Source organism: Oncorhynchus mykiss, chromosome 3 (genome assembly GCF_057628025.1).
Source record: "Oncorhynchus mykiss isolate SJ-2025 chromosome 3, ASM5762802v1, whole genome shotgun sequence".
Lineage (NCBI taxonomy): Eukaryota > Metazoa > Chordata > Actinopteri > Salmoniformes > Salmonidae > Oncorhynchus > Oncorhynchus mykiss.
This window is the reverse complement of record NC_143024.1, coordinates 52,315,582-52,340,332: the sequence shown is the minus strand read 5'-3', so window position 1 is coordinate 52,340,332 and position 24,751 is coordinate 52,315,582. Positions and strand designations below refer to the sequence as shown.

Here is a 24,751-nt window from a genome sequence, read left to right as displayed (position 1 = left end):
GTCTGATACTCCTTCCATTTCAATATTATCGCTTGCACAGTGCTCCTTGGGATGTTTACAGCTTGGGAAATCTTTTTGTATCCAAATCCGGCTTTAAACTTCTTCACAACAGTATCTCGGACCTGCCTGGTGTGTTCCTTGTTCTTCATGATGCTCTCTGCGCTTTTGACGGACCTCTGATACAATCACAGTGCAGGTGCATTTATACGGAGACTTGATTACACACAGGTGGATTGTATTTATCATCATTAGTCATTTAGGTCAACATTGGATCATTCAGAGATCCTCACTGAACTTCTGGAGAGAGTTTGCTGCACTGAAAGTAAAGGGGCTGAATAATTTTGCACGCCCAATTTTTCAGTTTTTGATTTGTTAAAAAAGTTTGAAATATCCAATACATGTCGTTCCACTTCATGATTGTGTCCCACTTGTTGTTGATTCTTCACAAAAAAATACAGTTTTATATCTTTATGTTTGAAGCCTGAAATGTGGCAAAAGGTTGCAAAGTTCAAGGGGGCCGAATACTTTCGCAAGGCACTGTATATAATGAATATGAGTTTGGGGGGGTAAAATTATTAAATATTGAAGCGTTATACCTCATACATAAATTATACTTAAACCCAAAATGGTTCTCCAGTAGATTATTAAGGCTCATCCTTTCTTCAAAAATGGCATTTTTGCCTTTATACAGATTACAACCTAATTTCCGACTAATTGAAAATGAAATGTTGTTTAATTAAAGAATTGCCCTTAAGCAATCCATACAAAGCTAGTTACAATTTCAGTTTTATCCTCCAGAAAATATACAAATGCTATGGTTAAACTCAAATATACTGATTAATAAAAAAAATATGGAAAAAAGTTACTTTTTTAAATTAGATTTATTAATGATATGAATATAAACGGAGGAGTTGTAGCTATCAAAATATATGGGAATGTCTACTCAATCCAAATTTACAACCAACTGGTTGCGGCAGGCAAGTGGAAAAGGGAGACGGTAGGGGACTTGTTTGCCTGACATATATTAAAGATACACAGCAATTAAAGATTGACAATTAAAGATTGACAGCTGTGCCATACAGGTTGCAAAATAAATGAGAAGAGATTTGACTTACCAATTCCATGGCACATGGTTTATGAACTGGTACAGGAAAACTACACTTGATTCAACACTTCAATTTAAATTATATCAAATTATTGCCACTAACAGAATGCTATATATATGGGGTATACAACAATCTCAGTTCTGTAGATTTTCTGTGAAGAGACAGAATCAATAGGGGCAATACCAGAATAAATGATCTATGTAACTTGTTTCTGGTCACAGGTTCAGGAATGTTATTTTTTATTTTTTTTTAAGTAAAAAATCCACAACATGCACTTAAAATTACCCTTACAAATAGCAGTGTTGGACGATTTGGAAAGCCATAGTCAGTCAATAAATAATATAATCATACTCCTAGGAAAGGTTAAAAATGTATGTAAAACATCACTGCACAATTGAAAAATATATGGCACATGGAAACCAAACGAGTGTGTTCTGTGGTGATAGGTGGGATGGGCTGAGAGTGACTTAGGGTTGGGAATAAAGAGCTTATGTTTGGTAATGTATGATTGTTTTGTGACTCCTTTACAGTGCCTTGCGAAAGTATTCGGCCCCCTTGAACTTTGCGACCTTTTGCCACATTTCAGGCTTCAAACATAAAGATATAAAACTGTATTTTTTTGTGAAGAATCAACAACAACTGGGACACAATCATGAAGTGGAACGACATTTATTGGATATTTCAAACTTTTTTAACAAATCAAAAACTGAAAAATTGGGCGTGCAAAATTATTCAGCCCCTTTACTTTCAGTGCAGCAAACTCTCTCCAGAAGTTCAGTGAGGATCTCTGAATGATCCAATGTTGACCTAAATGACTAATGATGATAAATACAATCCACCTGTGTGTAATCAAGTCTCCGTATAAATGCACCTGCACTGTGATAGTCTCAGAGGTCCGTTAAAAGCGCAGAGAGCATCATGAAGAACAAGGAACACACCAGGCAGGTCCGAGATACTGTTGTGAAGAAGTTTAAAGCCGGATTTGGATACAAAAAGATTTCCCAAGCTTTAAACATCCCAAGGAGCACTGTGCAAGCGATAATATTGAAATGGAAGGAGTATCAGACCACTGCAAATCTACCAAGACCTGGCCGTCCCTCTAAACTTTCAGCTCATACAAGGAGAAGACTGATCAGAGATGCAGCCAAGAGGCCCATGATCACTCTGGATGAACTGCAGAGATCTACAGCTCAGGTGGGAGACTCTGTCCATAGGACAACAATCAGTCGTATATTGCACAAATCTGGCCTTTATGGAAGAGTGGCAAGAAGAAAGCCATTTCTTAAAGATATCCATAAAAAGTGTCGTTTAAAGTTTGCCACAAGCCACCTGGGAGACACATCAAACATGTGGAAGAAGGTGCTCTGGTCAGATGAAACCAAAATTGAACTTTTTGGCAACAATGCAAAACGTTATGTTTGGCGTAAAAGCAACACAGCTGAACACACCATCCCCACTGTCTTCAGCAGGGACAGGGAAGATGGTTAAAATTGATGGGAAGATGGATGGAGCCAAATACAGGACCATTCTGGAAGAAAACCTGATGGAGTCTGCAAAAGACCTGAGACTGGGACGGAGATTTGTCTTCCAACAAGACAATGATCCAAAACATAAAGCAAAATCTACAATGGAATGGTTCAAAAATAAACATATCCAGGTGTTAGAATGGCCAAGTCAAAGTCCAGACCTGAATCCAATCGAGAATCTGTGGAAAGAACTGAAAACTGCTGTTCACAAATGCTCTCCATCCAACCTCACTGAGCTCGAGCTGTTTTGCAAGGAGGAATGGGAAAAATGTTCAGTCTCTCGATGTGCAAAACTGATAGAGACATACCCCAAGCGACTTACAGCTGTAATCGCAGCAAAAGGTGGCGCTACAAAGTATTAACTTAAGGGGGCTGAATAATTTTGCACGCCCCATTTTTCAGTTTTTGATTTGTTAAAAAAGTTTGAAATATCCAATAAATGTCGTTCCACTTCATGATTGTGTCCCACTTGTTGTTGATTCTTCACAAAAAAATACAGTTTTATATCTTTATGTTTGAAGCCTGAAATGTGGCAAAAGGTCGCAAAGTTCAAGGGGGCCGAATACTTTCGCAAGGCACTGTACATAGGCATGCTTAATTTCTCTGGCTTAGCATTCCAAATAAAATGTAATATTTTTTGCTCATATGATTTCAAAAAATGAGTCATCTGGAGTAGGCAGTGCCATGAGTAAGTAAGTAAACTGTGAAAGGACCAAAGAGTTCATCAATGTGATTTTTACATAAAAATTTTCTCTCCATGGTTGCAAAATCTTGTCTATGTTTGCTAACTTTCTATTGAAATTGATTGTGGTAAGTTCATCTATATTTTCGGAGATGTGAATACCAAGTATGTCTACTTCACCTTCCACCCATTTAACCATTCTAGCGCAGGCGTTCCTCTAGCGGAACCTCTCGACAACATTCCGCTGGGAAGGCAGCGCTCGAAATTCAAAAATATTTTTTAGAAATATGTAACTTTCACACATTAACAAGTCCAAATGAAAGATAAACATCTTGTTAATCTACCCATCGTGTCCGATTTAAAAAATGCTTTACAGCGAAAGCACAACATATGATTATGTTAGGTCATAGGTCAAGTCCAAAAAACACACAGCCATTTTTCCAGCCAAAGATAGGAGTCACAAAAAGCAGAAATATAGATAAAATGAATCACTAACCGTTGATGATCTTTATCAGATGACACTCATAGGACATCATGTTACACAATACATGTATGTTTTGTTCGATAATGTGCATATTTATATCCAAAACTCTCAGTTTACATTGGCGCATTACGTGCAGTAATGTTTTGATTCCAAAACATCCGGTGATTTTGCAGAAAGACTCATTGATAAAAGATACAACTGTTGTTCACAGAATTAAAGATAGACTTCTCCTTAATGCAACCGCTGTGTCAGATTTTTAAAAAACTTTACGGATAAGGCATAATCTGAGAACGGCGCACAGAGCCCAATCCAGCCAGAGAAATATTGGCCAGTCAACAGAAGTTAGAAACAACACTATAAATATTCACTTACCTTTGATGATCTTCATCAGAAGGCACTCCCAGGAATCTCAGTTTGACAATAAATGACTAATTTGTTCCTTAAAGTTCCATAAAGTCCATAGTTTATGTCCAAATAGCCACTTGTTGTTTGCGTGTTCAGCCCAGTAATCCATCTTCATGAGGCGCAGGCACTTCGTCAAGACAAAAACTCGAAAAGTTCCATTACAGTCCTTTAGAAACATGTCAAACGATGTATGGAATCAATCTTTAGGATGTTTTTAACATAAAATAACAATACGCTTCCAACCGGAGAATTCCTATGTCTGAAGAAAAGCACTGGAATGAGAGGTAACTTTGTCAGGAGCGCACATCATGAGCCTGAGACACTCTGCCAGACCACTGACTCAAACAGGTTTCATGAGCCCCTCCTTTATAGTAGAATCCTCAAACCAGTTTCTAAAGACGGTTGACATCTAGTGGAAGCCGTAGGAAGTGCAACTTGACTCCATAGACACTGTGTATTCGGTAGGCCAAGCTTTGAAAAACTACAAACCTCAGATATCCCACTTCCATGTTGGATTTTTCTCATGTTTTCGCCTGCCATATGAGTTCTGTTATACTCACAGACATCATTCAAACAGTTTTAGAAACTTCATAGTGTTTTCTATCCAATACTAATAATGCTATGCATATATTAGCATCTGGGACAGAGTAGGAGGCAGTTCACTCTGGGCAAGCTATTCATCCAAAAGTGAAAATGCTGCCCCACATCCCAAAAAGGTTCATTGGTAAGCTATAAGGTAGTGTAAACACAATTTTTTTACAATCCAATACGTAGTGCGGTACACTTGTCATAATTAGGTTTTAATCCAGAGGCTAGAAGTGATCAAGATCTTTAATGAGAATGTGCAGGGATCCAGATTGCAGACTTAGAGTCAAAAAATTGAGTCATCGGCATACATTGACATTTTTGTTTTTATCCCCTGGATTTCTAACACATTGATGGTCTCGTTGGATCAAATTATAATAGCTAGCATTTCAATGGCCATAATAAATAGACATGGAAACAACGGACAGCTTTGTTTTACTCCTCACAAAAGCTAAATACTTTCTGAGAATTAACGATTATTTACTTTTTTTCATCTGGGGTTGCTGTACATAACTTTAACCCATTGTATAAGAGACTCACCAAAATGAAAGTAATCCAGGCATTTATATATCAATTCTAGTCATACTTTATCAAAAGCCTTTTAACGATGAGCAAACCCGTATCCGGGAGCGTAATCATAGCCTCAAATGCATTAGCATAACGCAGCGGACATAAATACGCAAAACAATCGCAAATGAAATGAAATAAATATATTCAAACACAAGCTTAGCCTTTTGTTAACAACACTGTCATCTCAGATTTTCAAAATACGCATTACAGCCAAGCATTTGTGTAAGTTTATCCTAATGCTATGCTAGGCTCTGCTGGCAGCAGGCAACATTTTCACGAAAATAAGAAAAGCAACCAAATTAAATAATTTACCTTTGAAGAACTTCAGATGCTTTCACTCAGGAGACTCCCAGTTAGATAGCAAATGTTCCTTTTTTCCAAAAATATAATTTTTGTAGGCGAAATAGCTCCCGTTTCTTCATCATCCTTGGCTGAGAAATCGACCGGAAAATGCTGCAACTATAACGCCAAACTTTTTTCAAAATTTGCTCCATAATATCGACAGAAACACGGCAAACGTTGTTTAGGATCCATCCTCAAGGTGTTTTTAACATATATATTCGATAATATATCCGTCGAGGCAATTGGTTTCTCATAAGAAGCGATTGGAAAAATGGCTACCTCAGTATTTTACGGGAGATTTTCTGCGGGAGACACCATGTGACCACATGCTATATATGGTCCCTTACAGCCATTCTTCAATGGAAATGCCTGAAAAGACGTCACAATGCTGTAGACACCTTGGGGAAAATGTGGAAAACGTAAGCTCATTCGTAGCTCATTCACAGCCTCATTGGGATGAGGCGGTTTCAGAAAATGCGGCACTTCCTGGTTGGATTTTTATCTGGGTTTCGCCTGTAACATCAATTCTGTGGCACTCACAGACAATATCTTTGCAGTTTTGGAAACGTCAGAGTGTTTTCTTTTCAAAGCTGTCAATTATATGCATAGTCGAGCATATTTTCGTGACAAAATATCTTGTTTAAAACGGGAAAGTTTTTCATCCAAAATGTTTAATGCATAACTGGTTAAAAATCTGCTATGAAGACCAGGCCTGGTATCTTTGATGTTTCATAATGTTAAATTGTTTTAAGTAACTGTCGTATATTATCTTCAATATATCATCAAAGTAAAAAACCTGTCTGATCAGGATGAACAATATCTGGTAAAACCTTTTTTATTCTATGTTCTACGCATTTTGGCAGGATTTTCGCATCACAACATTGAAATGTAAGAGGCCTCCAGTTTTTTAAATGGACTGAATCTTTATACATACCACCTGGGTCCTGTTTTAGTCGTAATGAAATCAGAACTTCTTGTGGAGTACCTGAAAGTCTACCATTTGTATAATAGCAATTAAAACATGCTAATAATTTATCTTTTGAGTTAATCAAAAAGGGTCTGATACACCTCTACTGGTATACCGTCAAGCCCTGGTGTTTTTCCAGACTGAACATTTTTTTAATGCATCAAAAAGTTCCTCTTCTGTACGTTGGCCTTCACACGGGTCTTTCTGTAAATGTCTTAATTTTACATTATTATTATTATTATTATTATTAGGAAATAAATCCTAACATTTAACATCATTCAGTGGAAATGGAGGAGACTGAAAATAAAACATGCTTAAAATATTTTGCTTTCAAAATATAATTTGGGGAACCATGGATGACTCGATCATTTGTAACGAGTTTCTGTAAATTATGAGCTTTGGTTGCGAATGGTATGAACTTTGAACTCTTATTCCCGACAGAAGTGATACCTCCTAGCCGTTGAGTTAGCGACCGCAGCTGCAAACGCAGGTTAGGAAGAAAAATACAGAGTATCCCATCTACCACACGACGACGTTACTACAACTTATCCAAGTGACCACCAGAGACATTCTTCAAAGGACAGAGAACTTGGTTTGGCAACACGGCCTTCCATCTACCACCAACCTACTGAAGCGCAGCTCAGAATAAATATTTATTGCATTTTCCTTTTCCAAATGGGCGGTAATTTAGAATGCATAAGATACTGTATTTACGATAGCACAGCTTCTCCCTTTGTTCCCCAGTCTCCCCCTCTTTCACTCAAACCCCGCCCAGCATCGAATTTCAATGTGAAGCTGACGACCTACACTCCGGAAGGATGAATTTCGACTATACCAGCCAGAATATAGCATGAGCAGATAGCATGGCAACTTGGTATGAACTTTGAACCCTTATTCACTAACATGCTGACCAGACCGGACACGTCGCGTGCGCGAGCGTTGCAAATTAAATTTAGAAATCCATGTCATTCAATTATTGCTCCCACACTGCTCGCGCGCGCCAATGAGTGTCTGCGACACCAAGGGCTAAAATAGAACTCATTCCCATTTCTGACGCAGATCGCGCTGAAAGTCCTGCCTCTCCCATCTCCTCATTGGTTTATAGAAGTAGGTACCCACGTGCCATCTCCTAATTGGTTATACCCACGTGGGTGACTGAAAGACAAACTGTTTTGCCGGTAGTTGTGAAAGTACAATGAAAGTTTAGATGCGATCACCATTTAAGTTAAACAATGAAAAAGCCTTGAAGGAGAAGAGATGACTAGAAAAGATTCGGTTGGCCATTTTATGTGTAGATTAATTGTTGGAGTAGAGGTCCTTGTGCATTTCAGGTAAAATAACAACTCAATGTTTATATCCCAGGACAAATTAGCTAACAACAGCAAGCCAGCTAAATAGGACAAATTAACTAGCTAAATTGCCATACATGTTTAATGATTTTCGACCTGTCCCCCAATTAATGTCATTGGTTCAGAGTTTGTTTTATATTTTAACCTGCATGTCGTGATCGCGTTTGGTGTGGGGGGAGGGCAAAATATATTTATGCACGATAGCGCACAATGGCGCATGTGCGCAGCAGTGTGGGTGCAATAGTTGAATAACATGGATTTCTAAATTTAATTTGCGACGCTCGCGCACGCGACGTGTCCGGTCTGGTCAGCATGTAAGTCCATCAGACCATCTTCCTGACTCACGATGCACTTTTGCGTCCAAAGGCAAACCCTTGGCCGCCAATTGGCGTTGGCCAGAGGGAAATATGGGCAGTCCCATGATAACATAAATATCTATGTGGGTGCTTTTTAAGAGAACTAATCAAATAACATGGAAGACACTCAGAAAAAAATATAATAGTAACAATAACAGAAAATATTAATAGAAATAACAACAGCACAATCTTATATATGCATGCTCATATTTAGAAAGGCCTAGCAAGACTATAAGCATGTCAGCCCAGCATGCTCCCTTCATTTGATTCAATTGTTGGAACATTTTTGAAAAAATGAAGAGAAAACAACCTAAATATATCACAAGACCAGTCCTTTTTTATGTCCATTACATGCTAGACATATTTCATGTAGTCCTTACTATATCCCGTTGTATTCCGGCAAAAAAAGGAAGAAGGAAAAAGGAACATAGATTCTAACGGCCTCAAATTTTTACTTGCAGTCATTAGTCTTAGGCATCACACTGCCCATTAAGGAATACAACTTACAATCGACTCTGACACAGCCATGGAAAGATGGCCAAGAATACAATACTGACAATCCAGAGCAAGTAAACCTATAAAACCAACCCTCTCTCCACCCAGGGTCGTTGCTCTATCACCTTGGCTGTTTTACACCTTGGCCTATATCATTAGGATCAAGAATATAAAAGGCAGCATAAATAGCTTATATAGAAATATATAACATACCTCTCTCTCGCATAGAGAAGTGCTTCCAGAAGCCAGTTATTGTGTTGGTTCTACCGTTAACTTTAATCAGTTTATCCCAGTGTTGACAAAACCTAATTAATTTGCCGGTGTGTTCCGGAAAAATACTAATTGTGTACATTTTTATATTGAGATGTATTTTTTAAATGTAAAAGGGTAATGACACCAATTATTTTAGGCTCTATAGGCCTATTCCAATAGAGAACCTAGGCAGGTTTTTAATTCTATAATACTTCATCCTAAACTAAAAACAACCTTATTTATAATGTACAATCTTGAAATTAAATAAATAAACATTCATAAAGAAAAAAGGTCACCCATCTTCTCCTTCCCCTAAATAAAAACTTGATATTATTTAAGTCCATATAGTCCAAAGTTCCATATTGCTTGAATAGAAACAGGATAAATTCATCACCCACTATGCATTACCATAAATCCAACCTTATTTTAAGTTCACATAGTCTACTGTTCCTTACTGCAGTAAACAAATATATGATAAAAAAAAGTCCATTATGCCAAAAAAATGGTTTTGTAAAAAACAAATTAATCCATATTTGTACTGCGTAATGCGGTGCAAATATGTATTGGGGACTACTTCAACTGGAGGTAGCTATCACTCACAGCCATGTTGTAATCTTTGAGTCCTTGAACATTTAGTTGTTTACATATAATTTATCGACCACAAGACCATTCTGCTTCTCTGCTCAGAACCTTTTGAAAGTGGGGTACAGGTCACGTCGTCTCTCCACTATTTCATGGGGAAATTGTTCATGAATAGAGAATGGGGTGTTCTTCAATTCCCAACCCTGTTTTAAGGCAACTTTCATTTTGCAGTGGCTTAGCATAGCAACGATCAGACAGGGTCTTCCCTCTGCTCTGCCACCGAAACGGTGAGCCCTTTGAAAATCAATAGTTTCCACCTGTTCGTCCGTCATCTTAAGATTACTGTCACACCCTGATCTGTTTCACCTGTCTTTGTGATTGTCTCCACCCACCTCCAGGTGTCGCCCATCTTCCCCATTTTCCCCTGTGTATTTATACCTGTGTTCTCGGTTTGTCTGTTGTCAGATCGTCTTGTTTGTCAAGCCAACCAGTGTTTTTGTCAGCTCCTGCTTTTTCCCAGTCTCTCTTTTCTGGTCCTCCTGGTTTTTGATGCTTTCCTGCTCTGACACTGTACCCACCCGCCTGACCACTCTGCCTGCCCCTGAGCCTGCCTGCCGTCCTGTACCTTTGCCCGTCCTATACCTTTGCCCCACCTCTGGATTACCGACCTCTGCCTGACCTGACCCTGAGCATGCCTGCTGTTCTCTACATTTGCCCCTGTTGCTGTAATAATCATTCTTACTTTGACACAGTCTGCATCTGGGTATTACCTTGATACCTGATAATTAATCATGAACACCTTGACTTGTCCTCCGTTGACTGATATTTTTAATTTATATCCTCCTTTATTCACATTTTTTCATACTTCTGCACTTTAGAGCAAGTAATTTGGCCTTCACTGTTTTAATATCACAACGTAGCCTCTCTGTAGTGCATTTTAGGGAGTCCATGGTAGTTGTCAATATCTTATTTTCCCCTCGTATTTCTTCCATCAATGTATTACTATAATCCGTTACTGTTTTTAAGGCCTCAGCCACCCCCAGTAGCCCAGGCAATAGATCCAGCTTTTTTCAACTACTCGCTCATGCTTGTAAGCAATGTTCTATATTCTGGAGACATAGTTTTAAAAACATCGCCCTCCAATGTTACATTTTGAATTTTAGAAGGCGGCTTCCCTACCGTTTCACTTGCAGAACTCGACGAAAGGTCTTCTCATGTTCACTTCGATGTATCTGTTTGTTTGTCAAGCATATCAAAATGCTAATCAATAAATAGTTCCATATTCTCTATATTATCCAGAATGTTTATTTCTCAGTTATCAGCTAATCCTACATGTTTATGAATAATTCATGGGACAAGCGTCCTACCACACTGCCACCTGCCATGTCATCAATGCTCCTTCCCCAAGATTTTTCGATGCTGTTGGTTCATTGATTGTGCAGGGCGGTTTACAGTTAGCCTACAATTATAGTGAAATTGTATTTGATTTGCAATAGCCTAGTAATAGGGAATTGTTTATATTTTCATAGTTAATTGGGTGACATACAGTATTACCTTTAGCTATGCTGAATAATATTTTAAATGAAATTGATTGGACATGATTTTGAAAGGCACACACCTGTCTATATAAGGTCCCACAGCTTACAGTGCATATCAGAACAAAAACCAAGCCATGAGGTCGAAGGGACTGTCCATAGAGCCGCAGAGACAGGATTGTGTCGAGGTACAGATGTCTGCAGCATTGAAGGTCCCCAAGAACACCGTGGCCTCCATCATTCTTAAAAGGAAGATGTTTGGAACCACCAAGACTCTTCCTCAGGCCTTTATGGTGGAGTGGACAGACAGAAGCCACTCAGTAAAATGCATATTACAAACCACTTGGAGTTTGCCAAAAGGCACCTAAAGACTCTAAGACCATGAGAAACAAGATTCTCTGGTCTGATGAAACCAAGATTGAGCTCTTTGGCCTGAATGCCAAGAGTCATGTCTGGAGGAAACCTGGCACCATCTCTACGGTGAAGCATGGTGGTGGCAACATCATGCTGTGGGGATGTTTTCACCAGAGCGATCAGGGCCTCAGACTGGGGTGAAGGTTCACCTTCCAACAAGACTCCAAACCTAAGCACACAGCCAAGACAATGCAGGAGTGGCTTCGGGACAAGTCTCTGAATGTCCTTGAGTGGCCCAGCCAGAGCCCGGACTTGAACCTGATCAAACATTTCTGGAGAGACCTGAAAATAGCTGTGCAGCAACGCTCCCCATCCAAGCTGACAGAGCTTGAGAGGATCTCAAGAGAAGTTTTTTTTATTTTTAATACACTTGCAAACATTTCAAAAAAAGTTTTTGATTTGTCATTATGGGTATTGTGTGTAGATTGATTAACCAAAAAACGATTTAATACATTTTAGAATAAGGCTATAACGTAACAAATTGTGGAAAAAGTCAAGGGGTCGGAATACTTTCCGAAGGCACTGTATGTTTCGTTGCAAAAATGTGTTACTATCGATGTTCCCGAACAGATTTCACTTGGTTTCCAAAAAAAAGCACTGGGTAGATACAGGAACAGGGTTGTAGAGCCCATGGCATACAGAGTTTGGCCGGAATATCACTTGCTATGCAGCGAGAGCATGCTCCTCAGACAGTGGTTGATGCCTGGAGTTCTTATATGAAAAAAAAAAAAAAGAAAAGTCCCTTTTTTCAGGACCCTGTCTTTCAAAGATACAGTGCCTTGCGAAAGTATTCGGCCCCCTTGAACTTTGCAACCTTTTGCAACATTTCAGGCTTCAAACATAAAGATATAAAACTGTATTTTTTGTGAAGAATCAACAACAAGTGGGACACAATCATGAAGTGGAACGACATTTATTGGATATTTCAAACCTTTTTAACAAATCAAAAACTGAAAAATTGGGCGTGCAAAATTATTCAGCCCCCTTAAGTTAATACTTTGTAGCGCCACCTTTTGCTGCGATTACAGCTGTAAGTCGCTTGGGGTATGTCTCTATCAGTTTTGCACATCGAGAGACTGACATTTTTTCCCATTCCTCCTTGCAAAACAGCTCGAGCTCAGTGAGGTTGGATGGAGAGCATTTGTGAACAGCAGTTTTCAGTTCTTTCCAAAGATTCTCGATTGGATTCAGGTCTGGACTTTGACTTGGCCATTCTAACACCTGGATATGTTTATTTTTGAACCATTCCATTGTAGATTTTGCTTTATGTTTTGGATCATTGTCTTGTTGGAAGACAAATCTTCGTCCCAGTCTCAGGTCTTTTGCAGAATCCATCAGGTTTTCTTCCAGAATGGTCCTGTATTTGGCTCCATCCATCTTCCCATCAATTTTAACCATCTTCCCTGTCCCTGCTGAAGAAAAGCAGGCCCAAACCATGATGCTGCCACCACCATGTTTGACAGTGGGGATGGTGTGTTCAGGGTGATGGGCTGTGTTGCTTTTACGCCAAACATAACGTTTTGCATTGTTGCCAAAAAGTTCAATTTTGGTTTCATCTGACCAGAGCACCTTCTTCCACATGTTTGGTGTGTCTCCCAGGTGGCTTGTGGCAAACTTTAAACGACACTTTTTATGGATATATTTAAGAAATGGCTTTCTTCTTGCCACTCTTCCATAAAGGCCAGATTTGTGCAATATACGACTGATTGTTGTCCTATGGACAGAGTCTCCCACCTCAGCTGTAGATCTCTGCAGTTCATCCAGAGTGATCATGGGCCTCTTGGCTGCATCTCTGATCAGTCTTCTCCTTGTATGAGCTGAAAGTTTAGAGGGACGGCCAGGTCTTGGTAGATTTGCAGTGGTCTGATACTCCTTCCATTTCAATATTATCGCTTGCACAGTGCTCCTTGGGATGTTTACAGCTTGGGAAATCTTTTTGTATCCAAATCCGGCTTTAAACTTCTTCACAACAGTATCTCGGACCTGCCTGGTGTGTTCCTTGTTCTTCATGATGCTCTCTGCGCTTTTAACGGACCTCTGAGACTATCACAGTGCAGGTGCATTTATACGGAGACTTGATTACACACAGGTGGATTGTATTTATCATCATTAGTCATTTAGGTCAACATTGGATCATTCAGAGATCCTCACTGAACTTCTGGAGAGAGTTTGCTGCACTGAAAGTAAAGGGGCTGAATAATTTTGCACGCCCAATTTTTCAGTTTTTGATTTGTTAAAAAAGTTTGAAATATCCAATAAATGTCGTTCCACTTCATGATTGGTGTCCCACTTGTTGTTGATTCTTCACAAAAAAATTCAGTTTTATATCTTTATGTTTGAAGCCTGAAATGTGGCAAAAGGTCGCAAAGTTCAAGGGGGCCGAATACTTTCGCAAGGCACTGTAATTCGTAAAAATACAAATAAATTCACAGATCTTCATTGTAAAGGGTTTAAACACTCTTTCCCATGCTTGTTCAACGAACCATAAACAATTAATGAACATGCACCTGTGGAACGGTCCTTAAGACACTAACAGCTTACAGACGGTAGGCAAGGTCATAGTTATGAAAACTTAGGACATTAAAGAGGCCTTTCTACTGACTCTGACAAACACAAAAGAAAGATGCCCAGGGTCCCTGCTCACCTGCGTGTACGTGCCTTAGGCATGCTGCAAGGAGGCATGAGGACTGCAGATGTGGCCAGGGCAATAAATTGCAATGTCCGTACTGTGAGATGCGTAAGATAGCGCTTCAGGGAGACAGGATGGACAGCTGATCTTCCTCGCAGTGGCAGACTACGTGTAACAACACCTGCACAGGATCGGTACATTCGAACATAACACCTGCGGTTTTGCATCACCAGGGGTGATGATCGGATTCGCGTTTATCGTCAAAGGAATGAGCGTTACACAGAGGCCTGTACTCTGGAGCAGGAACGATTTGGAGGCGGAGGGTCCGTTATGGTCTGGGGCGGTGTGTCACTGCATCATCGGACTCAGCTTGTTGTCATTGCAGGCAATCTCAACGCTGTGCGTTACAGGGAAGACATCCTACTCCCTCATGTGGTAGCCTTCCTGCAGGCTCATCCTGACATGACCCTCCAGCATGACAATGCCACCAGCCATACTGCTCATTCTATGCATGATTTCCTGCAATACAGGAATGTCAGTGTTTTGCCTTGGCCAGCGAAGAGCCCGGATCTCAATTCCATTGAGCACGTCTGGGACCTGTTGGATCAAAGGGTTGAGGGCCATCCCCCCCAGAAATGTCCGGTGGAAGAGTGGGGTTACATCTCACAGCAAGAACTGTCAAATCTGGCGCAGTCCATGAGGAGGAGATGCACTGCAGTACTTAATGCAGCTGGTGGCCACACCCGATACTGACTGTTACTTTTGATTTTCACCCCCCCCCCCACACACTTTGTTCAGGGACACATTATTCAATTTCTGTTCGTCACATGTCTGTGGAAATTGTTCAGTTTATGTCTCAGTTGTTGAGTGTTGTCTTGTCCATACAAATGTTTACAAAGGTTTAGTTTGCTGAAAATAAACGCAGTTGACAGTGAGAGGATGTTTCTTTTTTTGCTGAGTTTATTTCTCAGCTGGTCATATTAAGCACATGCTCTGCTATAAAAAAACGAAGTAGCCTACCCGGCATCATTGAAAAACAGACTGGCGAGAAAGTGCGGAGCATCCATTTGCTATTCGAGTGCATGCAGATGACATGTATTTTTTCCCCTGTTCTTGTTCCTGCCCATTGAATAATGGGCCATTCTAAATCAAAACTAATTTGAGATATTATTAAAGACAATATTCACACTCGCTCCAGGAATGGGAAAAAAATCCTTTCTGTTTTATTGAGCTAAGTACAATTATATTCTTCACAATATAAAATAATGGCACGGGACTTCTTAGCATATCTTGACAGCTAAATGAACAAGCCTACAGCCTATGGCATGGCGCATAACCAGATAACATACAGTTGACCAATTCATATTCTGTTCTTCTGAAATGCATTTTCTTCATGCTGTATGATGTTTATTTAGACCTTCCTAAAATAAATATTGGATTTATTATAATGGTGTATATTACATTTATTTATTATTATTTTTTAAATGTAGAGAGCGGCTTGTATGCAGCTTGTGTCGTCTCTTTGGCTTTGCCGGATTAAGTGATTAAGTGATGACATGCTATTCTATAAAATAATTTCTCTGTAATTAATATTACCTGATAAAGCTAAATCAGGTAAATGTAATTAACTAGAAAGTCGGGGCACCACGAAATAATGTTTATCGAGCTGTTATCACCCGAATAAACTCTTAAAGAACTAGTAATCTTTTACATCAGTAGCAGTCAATATTTAATCATCACTTTATTCAGTCACATCTGAAGGTTGTAAAATCTTGGTTATCTTCACGAACCCTGGCGAACATGTTGAATCAGCAAATCAACATTTGGTTTAATTATTAATTTACTAAATACCTAAATAATCAGACAGAATTTCATTTACACAGAATGGACCATACATTGATTACAAATTATGTCAAAGGAAAACGTCCCTAGCGGACGGAACCGATATGATGGCTGGTTACACAAAGAAAGAGGGTAGGATTTTTAATGAAAGAGCGGGAAGACAGACACACAAAATATGTTTTGTTCCTCCATCGGGCCGTAGGCAGCTATGCTATCGTAAATACAGTATCTTATGCATTCTAAATAACCGCCCATTTGGAAAAGGAAAGTGCAAGGAATATTTACTCTGAGCTGTGCTTTAATAGGTTGGTCATAGATGGAAGGTCGGGTTGCCCAGCAGGGATCTCTTGTCCTCTGAAGAATGTCTCTGGTGGTAAACTTGATACATTGTAGTATCGTTGTGTGTGTTAGACTGGGTACGTTGTCCGTTCTTTCCTAGCCCACGTTTACAGTGCTGCTGCTAACTCAACGAACGGCTAGGAGGTATCACTTCTGGAGTGAATAAGAGTTCAAAGTTCATAACAAATTGCCATACTTTTAAGCTCGTGCTATATTCTGGCTGGTTTAGTCGAAATTCATCCTTTCGGCATGTCAATAGTCACCTTCACATTGAACACGATGCTAATTTCGTTAGGTCATTATCTGAGCCCTTTTAACGTAGGACCGTTGTCCTCACATCCTCGGAACAGAAAGTAGAATTTTCATCAACGGGTTTATATAGTGGTGAAAGGAGGGCGTGTTTCATAGTTTACAACCAAAGTCTGTTCACTTTGAGTGATCAGAGTTTTTCTATGACAAACCATTCTTTCATTTAAGAAGCTAAAATTACATTTAATCTTTTCACAAACAGTTTCATATTTAAACATTTAAATTGCACAACAATTCCATGTGAATCTGATAACTAGAATGTGTCGACTTTCCAAGATACAGTTTGTCATCCTGTCATTAGTAGTAATGTCTCAGACAACAACTGATCTGAGATCATATTCATTAAGTACCAACACGTATTTTCAACTGGTTGAATTACCAAAATATGGTTCTGAGAAAAGGGGAAAGGTATTTATGGGGGTCATAAACCTCCACAACAGGCCAACATCATGACACTTGTATGCTTGGAGGCCTAGGATGCTAAATGTATTTATGTTAACATAATCAACTCAAACCAATTATATTTTGAAAGTTGAATAAGTTGTGACGCTCAACTACTGTATGACTCTTCTAACATGCCACTGAAAAGGTCGAAAGCTGCAATTAATTGTATGATGTCTGAAAATACTGCAGAGTAATTCAAAGCCATTTGCAAACAGCAATTTGGATAGATAGCAAAAACTACTTTGAACCTCTTTGTTCATCTAAGGCTGTGCTCTTGTTTCAAACACTATACCACCTTTAAAGGGATAGTTTACTCAGAATACACGTTAACATGATTTTACACCTACCATGGTTGTAGTTGATTCAATAAGGCAGTTTCGGGATATTTCGTTTCCTAATAGCAATATTTTGTTACTGTTAGCATTCTCAGTAACACAACATTAAACTGTTGTTATGCATGTGTAATAAAACTGTATATACTTTTTGCGCAACGTTTTATTAGCATGTTGTTGCATAAAACTTTGGTAATTGCATTTTAATTGCATAACAATGAGCTGAGCGTTTTTGCAACTACTGTACACAGAAGGAATAGTCACTGTTCCTTATTCCACTGTAATAATGTAATAACTCTGTTTTTATGCAATTAAATACATTTCCTAAGTCCTATATAACAACAACGCTGCTATTGCATTAAGCAAATTTACTACATATGTATAGGGACTTCATGAGAAGTGTTACCTTATGTCTCACTCATAATGAAAATGTATGTGTTAGTCATTTTGAAGCTGCAAAAGTGGTCTACTCTAATGTTGAGGTTATTCACATCCATCATGTATTTAATTCTAGCTAGGCTATATTAATATTCAAGAGCCCTCCAAACCATATGCTTATAATATATTTAGACTAATTCAACTAACTGTATTTTGGTTCTTCATAAAATATTTGGCAGCCATCACATAAATATTTGTTTTGCTTTCAAATAACTTGCATATATTCAAATACTTTAAAATATTATTTGTTTTTCTGAGACCTGTATTTGAATATCGAAGGAAAACGTTGCCAATAGTTGATTCACTATAGTCAAATACCTCCGGTATTTGAAAAGTTGGTATTTTAAAATAGACTACAAAATACAACTATGTCTGGCAAAGGTCTGCTATGGTTCAACACTTCTGACGGTTCGTTACAATATGTCAGTGTAGCCTACTTGTATCGATCCCTACTAAAAAAAACATATTTGCTAGGTTTAACAGTAGCCAATGATATAGCTTGGTCAATGCTTGTCAATCATTCAAAGTGGCTACAGTACCAAAAACCCATCATTTGGCAAGAGCTAAAACATTGCCCATGCAAATTATGGAGTGCAAACTCTGACAGCAGACATGCAACAAGTACTTTATTAGTTAGGCTACATGCTGCATTGACAGTTATTCTCATTCTTCTACTCATTATGCAGAGAATATATTTAGTGGGTTATGATGGAACCCCCTCCCCCCTACTGTATTTATCTTATGAAGTGCCCATTAAATCTCAGTGATGCCACTGCATTAAATCAAACATACTTGTTGATTAGGGCTGCCAAGACTCTAGGACTGTAGCCTGTTCTGCAGTCTGCTTCGAGCTAGTGTGTTTTGATGTGTCTGTCAATGCATTAGGCGTCCATTTTGGATTCAGTGTTTACACTTAGGTTAAAGGAGCAAGCAGTATTCACAACTTTTAAAGGCTGTTAGACAAACACACTGCCAGGCAGGACAGTAATGTGTCAATAAGCTACAGCTATGTAACCAGCAATGTTTTTGTCTGTGACAACAGACAACCAATTATTTACCGTGAGGATAGGAAGGGGTGGGGAGCTCACTCACTTGAATGAGTAGTTTATCTACTTTTTATTTCCTTTTTCACGACTCTTTGGGGCCATATTTATGCAGGGTGTATGAATGCACTGACATTCAAGCTTATTTGTCCTATGCTAGACGATGTTAAAAATGTCAATTGACTTCAATGGAACACTTCCGCTTACTAACTTTCAGCATCCACATGACACGCTAATAATGTGTGGAAATCAAAAACACACTATCTGCAATATTTGTATTCTGCCAAAAATATTTTCATCACAATTTGCTAATTAGCTAGCTACCTCTGGTCCAGGATGTCACTCTTGTCCGAGTTGTCGATGGAAGCGATGAAGAGGTTGATGAACCAGGTGAGCGAGTACTGGTACATGGGCTCGATGTTGGCCAAGTCTGCGATGGAGAAGAAGAGGATGGCAGAGTGCACAGCAATGGGAGTGTAACCCATGCGTGTCTCGTCGATCTTCACCTCCGTCACCTCGGCGATAGCCTGCTTCTCCGAGATCTCGTTGGCCAGAACCTTAGACGAGGAGAGGATCTTGACGGCCGTCTCATCCTCCAGGATGTTGCCCTCTGAAGAGGACAGCACCTCCAGGATCTTGTCCTCGATCTCCTGCAGCTGCCTGGGGGGAGGGGGTGAAAGGTTCATGTGATTAGTACCAGAGTCTACTGTGCTACCTGTTCCTTTGTTTGAACAGACTGAATGATTGGAACTCCCCCATTTGTTGATCATGATTTCCTTTTTTAAATGTATTTATTTACTGGTATTGCTTAAATCAAACGTCTCTGGTGATCATGTGACGTAGCCTGACATTAACTTTTGGCAACGCAGATTTCTATCAAACAAAAATACATCTTTACATGTGTTCTCTCTCTCTCTAAGACACAGGTTAGTAAGGAACTCCCCTCACCTGGTTGTCTAGGTCTTAATTGAAAGAAAAAAATCTAAACCAACAGACACTAGGCCCTCCATGGAATAAGCTTGACAACCCTGCACTAAGCCATTACCTCTTGTTCTCGGCCCCCTGCAATATGAGGGCCTGTTTCTCCTCCTCCAGGTCAGGCCTCTCCCTGGCCACCACGATGCCCAGCAGCTGGTCCTGCATGCCCTCGGGGGTGATCATAAAGTTCAGCAGGGTCACCTACAGTGCAAACAAACACAATACATCAACCTTCACAAATGACAAACATCCACTATAGAGTTTACAGTAGTGCGTGGGGTGACAGTTAGCCTAACAGGCCGCTGGTTCGAAACCCTGAGCCGACAAGGTGAACAACCCTAATTGCTCATGTGGATAAGAGCGTCTGCTAACATGAGAGTGAGAGAGAAAAAAATATCTCGGTGTGCTCATTTAATGGTTCGCACTTCACTACTATCCAATCCCACAGTGGTAACTTTTACCTTAAGCTACTGTAATAGCCTTTTTTAAAAGCTACAGCAATAGCCATTTTCCTCTATCACAAGTGAGAGAAGTGAGCACATCTCAACCCACACACCCAGTCCTTAGGTCCTACTATCCTAGAGGTTAAAAGCCTATATATGGTATCTACTCCCCACTCTAATAAATTAGTGCACTTCTCCAGGCATCTAATTACATTTATATTAATGCTAAGGCCTGCTCAGCTGGTGGTAAAGACTCTCAAAGCCTCTATAAATCCCGGAGCTGCTATTTTCAAATCTGTGCTCCCTGCAGTTCCTTTGGCCTGGCTTAAAAGGTGTATATGAAACATTTTAGCAGGGCAAACAACTGTTACAAAACAACTCAACAACCACCCAGTAGCCTATTCACAACCAATAGTAATCTCATTTCACCCCTAAAACTAATTTTTATGTGCATTGGTCTGTGCAGAGAGAGAGAGAGAGAGAAGAGAGAAGAGAGAAGAGAGAGAGAGAGAGAGAGAGAGAGAGAGAGAGAGAGAAGAGAGAAGAGAGAAGAGAGAAGAGAGAGAGAGAGCAAGAGAGAGCCCACAGGAAGATGTTGCCCTCTGATGAAGGCAGCACCTCCAGGATCTTGTCCTTGATCTCCTGTGCACATTTTCAACCTCTCAAAATGTAAGCTATTTCTAATAAAGTTAACAAATCACTCACTTGTCTAGATACTGTAATGAATAGTTAGACATGGAAATCAAATGTGCCATTCTCCTGATTGTTGGACCAGGCACCACTTGTAATAGACTTGAGCACCCTCGTCTCCACATTTCAGCACCACAGCCAATTTTCAACTACTAGGCTACTGTATTGTGGTCGCAGTATTGACAACAGAAATGCTAAGGTCATTTCAATAAATCAATGAAGTAGTTCAAAAAGAGGTAGCCTACCTTTGACTCGCTGTCATGTTCCAGTAGGCCTAAATTAGTTTATGATGATTTTTTTTCAACTGCGATTATTATCCAACCAAGATGGCAGGCCTAATTATTGTGTATTCATTGTTTCATTGTGTGAATTGTTTGCCCTTTGGTTGTTTATTTCTTTAAATCAATTCTCCATTACCTAGGTCACCAGTAGGCCTAGTACATATACTGTTAATCCCCCGTCAATTGGTTACATTCATTTCTGTTAATGCATGTATTAAAACGTCTTATGGCTTGGGGGCAGTATTTCGACATCTAGATGAGAAGCATGCCCAAAGTAAACTGCCTGTTACTCAGGCCCAGAAGCTAGGATATGCATATAATTGGTAGATTTGGATAGGAAACACTCTAAAGTTTTCAAAACGGTTAAATTATGTCTGTGAGTATAACAGAACTGATATGGCAGGCAAAAACCTGAGGAAAATCCATCCAGAAAGTGGGATTTTTTTTATGTGTGTATTTTCAATTGAATGCCTATAGAGTATCTATTGGGTTAGGACCCAGATTGCAGTTCCTATGGCTTCCACTAGATGTCAACAGTCTTTAGACATTTTTTCAGGCTTGTTTTCTGAAAAAGGAAGAAGAATGAGACCTTTCTCTCAGTGGACTGAGGAAGAACGCAGAGCTGGTTTGCACGCATGACCGAATGCACGCCCTTCGTTGTTTTTCCTTTCTATTGAATACGCTATTGTCCGGTTTAAATATTGTCGATTATTTAGACAATTGACAACCTGAGGAATTATGAATTATAAACATCATTTGACATGTTTCGATGAACTATACTTTATTAGGATATATTCTACTGCATGAATTGACCTCCTTGGAGCCAGTGGATTACTGAACAAAACGCGCCAACAAAACAGAGTTTTTGGGATATAAAGAGGGACTTTATCAAACAAAACAAACATTTATTGTGACTGTAACCATATGAAGATCTTCAAAGGTAAGTGACTATTTTTATCAATATTTCTAACTTTTGTAATTCCTTTACTTGGTTGTAAAATGTTGTATGCTTTTGTAAGCGGAACGCTGTCCTCAGATAATCGCATGGTATGCTTTCGCCGTAAAGCCTTTTTGAAATCTGACAAAGCGGCTGGATTAATAAGAAGTTAATCTTTAAGCTAATGTATAACACTTTTTTATGAATGTTCATTATGACTAATTCTCGGACTGGAAACATTGTTTGCGGAGATCACAACATGCCACACTTGCGAGAAACAAGTTTTGGTTCCTTTCATAACCATTACGAGTTTCTGACATTTTTTCATTGTCTTTTGTTTGGAGTACTCCATGAGATCAATGAGCATGTGTCTGGTTTCTCTTTCCTAATAATGTTGTGGGAGCACACAGCAGTAGACCTACCTGGCCTTCTGCGTCCAAAAGTAGGAAAGTGCTCATTTGGCAATGTTCGAATTCTGATGGTCATAACTCACAATGTCCACCACTAATAAGCTGAGCTTCTCAGTCATTTTTTCTTCACCTCACACAGTAAGTCAACATCAGCCATTGGGAATTTGAAAGCTCTTTCCAACATCGAAACAACTCATGAACAACAGCATGTTACAATCTCTGATGTATCTCTGGAAGGCAACCCTTGCTCGGATTTCGTCTACCTTGTTGTCAAGAGACTGGACATTGGCGAGAAGTATACTCGGGAAAAGTGAGCGATGTGCCCGTCTACGTACCCTGACCAGAAGACCGCTGTGTCTGCCCCTTCTGCGGCTCCGGTGTTTTGGGTGGCCTTCTGAGTCCAAACAGAGGATCCGCTTCGGGAAAATCATATTCCTGGTCGTAATATTGACGTTGCTATTAAATCCAACAGTTCTTCCCGGTTGTATGTAATAAGACTTAATATTTCCTGGGGTAACAGTGTAAGAAATAAAAACAAAATACTGCATAGTTTCCTTAGAATGCAAATCAAGGCGCCCATCTCTGTCGGCGCCATGTAGCTAGAGGTGAAGTGACTATGCAGAGATAATAAAAAGCGAGTTGCAGCAGTGTACAAAAGGGAGGGGGGTTCAATGTAAATTGTCCAGTGGCGATTTTATTAATTGTTCAGAAGTCTTATGGCTAAGGGGTAGAAGCTGTTGAGGAGCCTTTTGATCCTAGACTTGGTGCTCCGGTACCGCTTGCCTTCCGGTAGCAGAGAAAACCGTCTATAACTTGGGTGACTGGAGTCTGACAATTTTATGGGCTTTCCTCTGACACTGCCTATTGTATAGGTCCTTGATGGCAGGAAGCTTGGCCCCAACTTCGTGGTATCCAATTGTTTTAGTAGCTACTGTCTTGTCTCATCGCTACAACTCCCGTACGGGCTCGGGTGCGCACTGCTTCACTGCTTCTTAACACAGCGCGCATCCAACCCGGAAGCCAGCCGCACCAATGTGTCGGAGGAAACACCGTGCACCTGGCAACCTTGGTTAGCGCGCACTGAGCCCGGTCCGCCACAGGAGTTGCTGGTGCGCGACGAGACAAGGACATCCCTACTGGCCAAGCCCTCCCTAACCCGGACGACGCTAGGCCAATTGTGCGTCGCCCCACGGGCCTCCCGGTCGCGGCCGGTTACGACAGAGCCTGGGCGCGAACCCAGGGTCTCTGATGGCACAGCTGGCGCTGCAGTACAGCACCCTTAGCCACTGCGCGACCTGGGAGGCCTATGATTAACCATTTGACAATGATTTTGAGAAACTAAAATGTTATTATTGAAATGAAACTGGCATGCAGATTGGTAGTAATGGTAGGATAATTGAAAGCTTCCCCAACTTGAAACTCACAAGCTGCCTATGGCACGCAAGCGCATACACACATGTGGAGTTCCCGTGAAAAAACATGCCTGCTTATGGAAAACAAAGGCCCATCGAACGTATCAGTTCTGGCGCCGGAGCTGGGCCTGCTCCGATTAGAGGTATTGTGCTTCAGATATGGCTTGATGGGAAGAATGAGAGCCTATCATGAGAGTGTACTGTAGGCTGTCAGGAAAAAGTGTGCTCGTAAAAAACGAGCTGAATCTATTTAATGGGGGCCTATAAAAACAGGCGGGTGGCCCTGCAAATAGATGCTTGAAATGCGAACCTTGGTAATGCCTTTTTTTCTCCCTAATGCAATTCACTTTATATGTGCATTTTCTGAAAACTGCTTTTTCTGGGGGCCTGCCCGAGGACACACACACACTCACTTGCTTGTATTGGTGTTGCTTTGTTAAACGGGACAATATTGAGTGATTGGCTGATGTGTTTTGGGGGGTAAATGCATCTTTGCTCAAGTGCTGTGACCCTGAAACTGCAGTAAGTAACTCGCTGTAATCTTCACTCCCTTCCCTCTTTGAGAGAGATATCA

The 24,751-nt window shown here is 40.1% G+C and overlaps 1 protein-coding gene across 1 annotated transcript in view; it reads right to left on the bottom strand.

Annotated features, from left to right (window-relative positions):
* Positions 1-24,751, bottom strand: part of dnah7 (dynein, axonemal, heavy chain 7) — a 230,777-nt gene that overhangs the window by 56,662 nt on the left and 149,364 nt on the right. The window contains exons 52-53 of the mRNA XM_021596897.3: positions 20,072-20,205; positions 19,351-19,686 (exon numbers count right to left, since the gene is read on the bottom strand). Coding sequence (XP_021452572.3) covers positions 19,351-19,686; positions 20,072-20,205 — 470 coding nt within the window. The remainder of the gene's footprint in view (positions 1-19,350; positions 19,687-20,071; positions 20,206-24,751) is intronic.